At 39.9% G+C, this 8,806-nt stretch overlaps 1 protein-coding gene across 2 annotated transcripts; it reads left to right on the top strand.

Annotated features, from left to right (window-relative positions):
- The first annotated feature begins 1,381 nt into the window (after positions 1–1,381).
- On the top strand, positions 1,382–8,518 carry LOC102305501 (NLR family CARD domain-containing protein 3-like). 2 transcript variants are annotated; one of them, XM_042216931.1, is made up of 7 exons: positions 1,382–2,547; positions 3,622–5,416; positions 5,497–5,664; positions 5,904–6,077; positions 6,207–6,380; positions 6,750–6,796; positions 6,902–8,518. In XM_042216931.1, exons 1-7 carry the CDS (start codon positions 2,145–2,147, stop codon positions 7,462–7,464), a joined length of 3,324 nt encoding a protein of 1,107 aa, XP_042072865.1. In that variant the 5' UTR covers positions 1,382–2,144; the 3' UTR covers positions 7,465–8,518. The 2 variants fall into 2 exon arrangements, with proteins under 2 accessions (XP_042072865.1, XP_042072866.1); XM_042216932.1 differs by lacking the exons at positions 6,750–6,796; positions 6,902–8,518 and having other exon boundaries at positions 1,386–2,547; positions 6,257–6,375.
- The last annotated feature ends 288 nt before the right edge of the window (positions 8,519–8,806 follow it).

Below are 8,806 nucleotides of genomic sequence, written 5' to 3'. Positions count from 1 at the left end.
CAGCTTTGATATTAATGAGTTTTTTGGGTTCATTGAGAACATGGTTGTTGTTCAATAATAAAATTATTCCTCAAATATACAACTTGCCTAATAATTCTGCACTCCCTGTATGTGGAATGTCTCACTGTTATTCATCAGGTGACAGAGGCAGCTCTGCCATGTTGTAGCTCAGACAGAGGTGAAGAGGCGAGGTCACAGGTAACTGATGATTTGGTGCTATAGATTAACTAGTATTTATTATCATGACAGTTGTTAGGCTGCTGATGTAAACTGATTCATTAGTGTATATTTGACAAAGAATCTGAATTGACATGTCTCACTTTTTATGTGGCACAAATCAATGTGTTATTTTATCAGGTAGCAATATGTCCTTGTGCAGTCAGAGGGGAAGAGCCAGGGCCAAAGGTGAGGCACATCAAGCACAGAATAATAATTGTAATCTGAGGATAAAACGCATGTACTGAGGCTGAAAGAAGCTTCAGTGCTCTCAGAAGACTAAAAAGATGGGTAAGGTCAACAATGACTCAAATGAGATTAAATAATGCTGCTGTATGCCATGTCCACCAGGAGACACTGGACAGCATATGTAAAACAAACATGCCAGCAGTTTATCTCAGTTAACAAGAGGAGAAGGCATGTGTTTGGCTCCTTCACATAGTGGACATTGAGTTGTTGTGTGGGACATGTAGTCCATGTCTGTTGCTGTAACAGTAGTTCATGCTTAGAATAAAAAATCCCAGCTCACTGATTTGATCGGGGCAATAGTAACTAAAATGTTGCATAATTTTGCTGAGAGATATTTTGTGGTCATCTTAGATAAGTAGTTTTATGGACAAAAACCACCAGGTCATTCAGATGTTGGTGTACTATAACTGAACTAATGTTGTTAAGTCCTTAAAGTCATATTCTTTTATTGTCATGACTGTATTTGAAGCTATTTTTATGTTTGTATGATACCTGATTTATATGGAATATGGCTGAAGTAAACTAAAGCCTAAAATACTTAGTCAGTCATTTGTTTAATAGTAATTTAACATTATATAATTCAAATGTAAAACTATGAATTGTGATTTTAAATGGTTTAAAAGCATGTAGAACTGCATATGAGGGCAAGTATATTTCTCCTTCTTTTTTTTTTTTATCAAGAAGCAAAGACAAAGGGAAAAAAAAGAAACAGGGCAGGGTTCAAAGGTTGAATCATCCGTCCCCACCAATGCCAAAACCAAATCTACACCCTTGGCCGTAATGCTCCGATAATCGGAGCATTGACAAGCGGTGTGGCTTCGTAGCTTACCGAAGTTTCGAGGTCAGAAAGCACAACCAGAATTCATACACAAGGGGCACCAGATTATAAGGCACACTATTGATTTTTGAGAAAATTAAAGGATTTTAAGTGCGCCTTATAGTCCAAAAAACATGAAACAATACGGTATATTAAGTTTTAGCATTGCATTTACAACATGCTGGTCTAATCAAGGATTTTAACATGGCTTATTATTTTTATTCATTTATGATTATCTCTAGCATGGTGCTTTGTATTATTTGTATTTTATCACTGTGGCTCACACAGTGTGCTGGCTAACTGAAATATCCTCCTGTGATTGTAGGAAGATCAGACAATGGCAGCAGCACTCTTCTGTATCCAGCAGTGTGTCCATGCAGAGTGAGCAGTCCAAGGGTCCACATGTTGACTTTAAACATGAACAGAGGCCTGATGATCCGGGGTAGGAGCTGAAAGTGTGCAGATGTATCTGAGAAAGTACCTTAAATTTTTTTTAAGATTGGTGCAGCCATTACAGCAGGAGGATTAATATACTTGTACTAACTAATACTAATCTAGTTCATAAAGCATGTTATCTAACTGAAATATGTTCCTGTTTGCATCAGCATTATCTTTCTATTAGTCTAAAATCGAACGCATTGCTAATAAAGAGCTATGATGTAGATTTTTATTCTCACAGCTCTTTAGCAAAAGTAAAACTGCTCTCAACAAAATACAGCCGGCTTTATGTGGGATACTTTTCACTATCTATCAGACAAACAGTGAGGGGGTGGAAGGTTGGAGGAGTTATTTACGTTTTTACTGGACTGCACAGAGTCCTGTAAAAGCTTTATTTTGAACCTGTTATCCTTAAGCAACTCACATGATAACTAAAATAAACATAAATATTTTATGTGTCTCTCTAGAGTTCAGCATGCCCAGCAGAATCAAAAAGACCTCGACTCCATCTTCACTGTGTGTAAATGTGCATCCACTGCACTTATTGTCATCAGTGATAGGTATTCTGGTTGGAACAACCTTCAGGCTACATGCATTAATATTTCTGTTCCAGAAACTCGAGAAGAGCATCATCAGTTTTGTGAAGGATGAGCTGAAAAAATTTCAGAGGATTCTGAGCCCAGATGACTCAGTCGGATTGGAGAGTGAGAGAGAGGATGGTGAAGATGTGGAGGAGAGGAGGAGCAGCAGAGAATCATTTCTGAAAATCACACTTTACTTCTTGAGAAGAATGAAAGAAAAGGAGCTGGCCGACCATCTCCAGAGCAGTACGAGTATTTCAGTAATGTCGATGTGATGTCACTTACCTACTGCCTTGTACAGGGTAGGCTTTGAACCTGTGGTGGTCACAATTCTGACATTTATCTTGGTGGTAAAGTTATCTCATATGATCCTCATCTGCTGGGAAGGTCACTTGTTTCTGCTGTTATGTCAGCATCTGTTATAACATGTCTGTCAATAATGTCGCTAAGGCAAGGAAAGCGCTCATTCTCCTTGGAATGTTTAACCTTCCAACATGGAGAGCAGCACTACCCTTTTCTTCTGTGGATGCCTTAGGAAGCCTTAGTTTCCCAAAATGGTAAATGATCTTTTCTGTTGCCAGTGGAAGAGCAAGGAAGGTGATTCTTGGTGACTCCATGGGTCCTGGGAGTCACCTGGGTGCCTTACAGGTCCAATATTCTACTACTTACCTCACTGTATACATATTTTTCAAGTTTCTGCCCCAAAGTGACAGAGTGACAGCGCAAAGCCGCCAATACACGATTGACACTCTGGTTTTTTAGATGCCTCTTTTTGTATTAACTTCACTTTCAAATCCAGCCACATTCTCAGCACAGTATTGGTATTTAAGATGGGTGATGGTATGTTTTGTCAGGCATTTTTGCTGTAATAAACGCCTTCTCTAACACCTCCAGCTCGACCGTGTTAGTGATTTTTGTTGCAGGCCTTAAAGGCCATTATGTCAGTCTCACCCCATTGTTGGGGGAAACAGCCAGAACAGTGCCCTGAATTAAATGGTGCTCACCACTCACTCAGAAACACAGCCTCATAGTTTAACTGTGGTCGTCCCTTTGGCTGGTTATGTATCTACGAAGTGAAGGTGGAATGAACTCCCATTTTGAGTTTGTGTCTCAAAATGCAGGCTTGAATGGTGTTAAATACACTAGAAAAATATGTGTGCTACAAGGACAGGCTGCCTTTCAACCTGGTGCACGTACTTGTTTAAACACATTGTGTTTACGGGATTTTCAGTAGCTGCATATTTGTTAAGCTACTTGGTGTTGAGCTTTTCGTGTTCGTGAGATTTAACAGGTTTTAATTTCTCTTTGTTTTTTATTCAGGAACTCATAATACTGTGTGTCAATTTAAGCTGAAGTCTAGCCTAAAGACGAAATTCGAGTGTGTGTTTGAGGGGATCGCTAAAGCAGGAAACCCAACCCTTCTGAATCAGATCTACACAGAGCTCTACGTCACAGAGGGAGGGACTGCAGAGGTCAGTGATGAACATGAGGTCAGACAGATTGAAACAGCATCCAGGAAACCAGACAGACCAGAAGCAACAATCAGACAAGAAGACATCTTTAAAGCCTCACCTGTTAAAGACAAGCAAATCAGAACAGTGCTGACAAAGGGAGTGGCTGGCATTGGGAAAACAGTCCTAACACAGAAGTTCACTCTGGACTGGGCTGAAGACAAAGCCAACCAGGACATCCAATTCATGTTTCCATTCACTTTCAGAGAGCTGAATGTGCTGAAAGAGGAAAAGTTCAGCTTGGTGGAACTTGTTCATCACTTCTTTACTGAAACCAAAGAAGCAGGAATCTGCAGCTTTGAAGACTTCCAGGTTGTGTTCATCTTTGATGGTCTGGATGAGTGTCGACTTCCTCTGGACTTCCACAAAACTAAAATCATCACTGACCCTAGAAAGTCCACCTCAGTGGATGTGCTACTGACAAATCTCATCAGGGGAAAGCTGCTTCCTTCTGCTCGCCTCTGGATAACCACAAGACCAGCAGCAGCCAATCAGATTCTTTCCCAGTGTGTTCACAGGGTGACAGAGGTAAGAGGGTTCACTGACCCACAGAAGGAAGAGTACTTCAGAAAGAGATTCAAAGAAAGGGAGCAGGCCAACAGGATTATCTCCCACATCAAGAAATCACGAAGCCTCCACATCATGTGCCACATCCCAGTCTTCTGCTGGATCACTGCTACAGTTCTGGAAGATGTGCTGAAAACTAGAGAGGGGGGACAGCTGCCCAAGACCCTGACTGAGATGTACATTCACTTCCTGGTGGTTCAGGCCAAAATGAAGAAGGTCAAGTATGACGAGGGAGCTGAAACAGATCAGCACTGGAGTCCAGAGAGCAGGAAGATGATCGAGTGTCTGGGAGAACTGGCTTTTGATCAGCTGCAGAAAGGAAACCTGATCTTCTATGAATCAGACCTGACAGAGTGTGGCATTGATATCAGGGCAGCCTCAGTGTACTCAGGAGTGTTCACACAGATCTTTAAAGAGGAGAGAGGACTGTACCAGGACAAGGTGTTCTGCTTTATCCATCTGAGTGTTCAGGAGTTTCTGGCTGCTCTTCATGTCCATCTTACATTCAGCAACTCTGGGGTCAACATGCTGGAAGATCAAATGGCTTCTAAGAAGCCTAAGGTCTTTAAAAACAAATCTAGTCTAAAACTCCTTCATCAGATTGCTGTGGACAAGGCCTTACAGAGTCCAAATGGACACCTGGACTTGTTCCTCCGCTTCCTCCTTGGGCTATCACTGCTGAACAGTCAGAATCTCTTAAGAGGACTCCAGAAAACAGTAGGTTCAGAGTGCAATCAGAAAACAGCCAAGTATATAAAGAAAAAGATCAGCGATAATGAGGCTACTGAGCAAAACATCAATCTGTTCCACTGTCTGAATGAACTGAATGATTGTTCTCTAGTGGAGGAGATTCAACAGTTCCTGAGTTCAGGAAGTCTCTCTACAGATAAACTGTCTTCTGCTCAGTGGTCAGCTCTGGTCTTCATCTTACTGTCATCAGATAAAGATCTGGACATATTTGACTTGAAGAAATACTCTGCTTCAGAAGAAGCTCTTCTAAGGCTACTCCCAGTGGTCAAAGCCTCCAACAGAGCTCTGTAAGTGGATGACATGATATATATAATATAATAACATAACTGAAGACATTAAACATTTGTATTTACTATTTCCTGCTTAGGCTAGGTGGTTGTCACCTGTCAGGGGGAAGCTGGAAAGATCTTTCCTCAATTCTCCAATTTTCTAGTCTGAAAGAGCTGGACCTGAGTAACAATGACCTGCAGGATTCAGGAATGCTACAGCTATCTGTGGGACTGAAGAGTGCACACTGTAAACTGGAAATTCTCAGGTTAGAAATCAATTGCAAAGTATTACACTTCAAATTTGGCAACAGTAATGCTTAAATTGCCAAATTAATTTCTATTAAATAGAATTGGGACATAATTTCTTAATTAATTTATGGTGGTGGCATTTTTGTGTTTTTGTATTAACATTTGCAGTGATCTAGATTTGTCCAACCAGAAAGGTAATTCAGTAACACCGAATATGAAGTGTGTTTAAAACACATCTCCAACCTTAACTCTAAAGGATGGCTGTGTGCAAACTGTCGTGGAGAAGCAGTGAAGCCCTGTCCACAGTTCTCTGCTCTGAGTCCTGTAGCCTGAGAGAGCTGGATCTGAGTAACAATGACTTGCAGGATTCTGGCGTAAGAGGGTTGTTAGCTGGACTGGAGAGCCCACACTGTAAACTTGAAACTCTTAGGTAAGAAATCAGATGTTTACTTCTCTTTTTCTAAAGACTGTGTCCTGCAGATTCTTTTGTATATCCCAACCAATGTCTTAAACTTACCTATAACACTGTTTTAAATACAATTTCTTTTAATAATTTCAGCCTCTCAGGTTGTCTAATCAGATATGACGGCTGTGCTTCTCTGGCTGCAGCTCTGGGATCTAACCCCTCCCATCTTAGAAAGCTAGACCTAAGCTACAATCATCCAGGAGATTCAGGAGTGGGACTGCTGTCCACTGGACTGAAAAATCCACTCTGGAAATTGGACATTCTGAAGTATGATTCATGAAGACACCGATGATTTTTGTAAAAAACTATAATAATTAAAAAAAATACTTGCCATGGAGGCTCTTTGCCCTTTTATGTATTTTAACAAGCATGCATTTAAGCCCTTCTGAAACTTGACAACATGTATTAAGTCTAATTTACACTATTTAGCCCTTCTCCACAATACTGTTATAGATTTAACACTGTCAGTGAAGCTGGAAAAAAAGTTAGCATTTTCAGTTAAAGTTTTGAGAGCATGTGTGGTTGATTGGTTGGTGGCTGCTAATAGTCCTACATTAGCTTATATTTTAGAGTATCTCTTCCACTTTTCATAATGAAAGACAACATATCAGCTAACTGGGTTGTTTTTTTCCCCAGGGTGGAAAACTGTGGAGAGCAAAGGTTAAAACCCGGTCTGAGAAAATGTAAGCATGTACTTTGTTAATAGGAATTTATGATATTTTGAAACCTTGTATTTGAATATTCTTTATGTCATTTATTTTAAAGCTGTGTCTTCTTTCTTCTGGCAGATGCCTGTGAACTTACACTGGACAGAAACACAGCACACAGAAAGCTGAAACTTTCTGAAAATGACAGAAAAGTAATGCTGGTAGGAGAGAAGGAGCAGACTTATCCCAATCACCCAGACAGATTTGACCGTAGGGAGCAGCTGTTGTGCAGTAATCGCCTGACTGGTCGCTGTTACTGGGAGGTGGAGTGGAGAGGAGAAGTTGACATAGCCGTAAGTTACAGAGGAATAAAACGGAAAGGAAACAGTGAAGACTGCAAGTTTGGAATGAATGATCAGTCGTGGTGTCTGCGATGCTCTGATGGTGGCTTTTCCGTCTGCCATGATAACAAAATCAGATCAGTCCCTCCCTCTTCGGTCTCTAACAGAGTAGCAGTGTATGTGGATTATCCTGCTGGCACTCTGTCCTTCTACAGAGCCTCCTCTGACAAACTGATCCAAATCCACACCTTTGAAACCACATTCACTGAACCTCTGTATGCTGGGTTTGGTTTTGTGTTTGGGTTGGGCGTCGAGTCTTTGATGCTGTCAATTGACTCCTCTGTGTCCCTGTGTTCAGTATAGGACAAATAATTGCATACATCAGTCTGTATCTGAGAAATATCCACAATGAAAATATGATATGGGATTTCAGAACAAGTTCTAGCAAGATTTCTGGATAAGCAAACAACACATTACATTTCCTTTCTGCTGTAATATACAGTAAGAGATGTGATTTGAAAGTTTTTATATATTGCTAGTTTGGCTCTGAGGATTACTGCTCTTTTTGGCCAACTGCCTTCTAGAATGCAGTAAAACATACTACATGGATTATCAAACTTAAATGGCAGTTTTTCAACTCCTAACTTAAAGTATAGAATATGGCAAATGATTCTAAAGAACATAATAATCTGCTTCCATACATCCATTGTTTGTCCTACTAGGATTAGAATAAGATTGCATTTTTGCCATGTTTTCAGTACTAGAAAATATTACCTTTCAAATAAAGTCTCTTAAATGCATGTATAGTTCTTCCTTTATCAGATCTTATTAGGGTGTAGGTCAAAATTACATTAAAAAAAAGGGTAGATGTGAACCAAACTCTTCCCCTACCCTTAAATCCTAAAACCAGTCAATGGCAACTGCATACATGTAAAGACAATGCATTTCCTTACGTTCATCAAGTTCATTTTCTTAGTAGTCCTTACCCTTGAAAATATTTCTTCTTCTGTCAAAGGTTATTATCCATTTAAACTTGGCTACAAATGAACACAGGTTGCAAAGTTGCATTTGAAAGTGCATACCACTTCAGGACAAAGAAAAAGAAAAAAGAAAGCTTCCCCATATTTTCACTGTTCTGTTCTTCAGTCACCAACATCATTTTCATTTTCTGCAATCTTTTACTCAGAATTTTTTTAAAAGAAAGTTTTTATTATTTCTGCTTTAATTTGCCAAGATGTCAACATGGCAACATGTACAATAAATGACCATATAACCTGACTTGTGAGATGTCATGTATTAATGTTTTTCACTGATCACCGATCAGCAGTGATCAGTGAGATGCTTGACTACAAGATAAACAGCCACAAGGAGCAGTACCTTCCATGGCGAAGGAGACTAGAGGCCAAGGTCAAAGTAGCATGGAAGGAAGTTAGCCAATGATTGGAGCTGCAGGAAGGGGCAATCAAGAAGGTGCCTAAGAAGTAGAGCAAGCTTTTATATATATTATATTCCTTCAGCTTGAAGGATAGACCACCTGCAGTGATGAGAGGGTTTTTAAAAAAAAATTACATACACTATCAGTCAAAAGTTTTAGAACACCCCAAGTTTTTCCAGTTATTTATTGCAAGTCAAGTTGTTCACGTCCAATGAATAGTTCAAATGGTACAAAGGTAAGTGGTGAACTGCCAGAGGTTAGAAAAAGGTT

This window comes from Haplochromis burtoni, unplaced genomic scaffold (assembly GCF_018398535.1).
Source record: "Haplochromis burtoni strain Fernald_Lab_line unplaced genomic scaffold, NCSU_Asbu1 Contig_1366, whole genome shotgun sequence".
NCBI lineage: Eukaryota > Metazoa > Chordata > Actinopteri > Cichliformes > Cichlidae > Haplochromis > Haplochromis burtoni.
Note: the sequence above shows the minus strand (reverse complement) of the source record. Positions and strands in the feature narration are given on the sequence as shown.

What these genes read in the sequence shown, in the direction of transcription:
- LOC102305501 (XM_042216931.1), top strand. Translation starts at nt 2,145, where the DNA reads ATGATAACTAAAATAAACATAAATATTTTATGTGTCTCTCTAGAGTTC. An exon ending in AAAGCCTCCAACAGAGCTCT is followed by an intron (nt 5,417 to 5,496) that starts GTAAGTGGATGA and finishes TTTCCTGCTTAG; the next exon opens with GCTAGGTGGTTGTCACCTGT. An exon ending in TGGAAATTGGACATTCTGAA is followed by an intron (nt 6,381 to 6,749) that starts GTATGATTCATG and finishes TTTTTTCCCCAG; the next exon opens with GGTGGAAAACTGTGGAGAGC.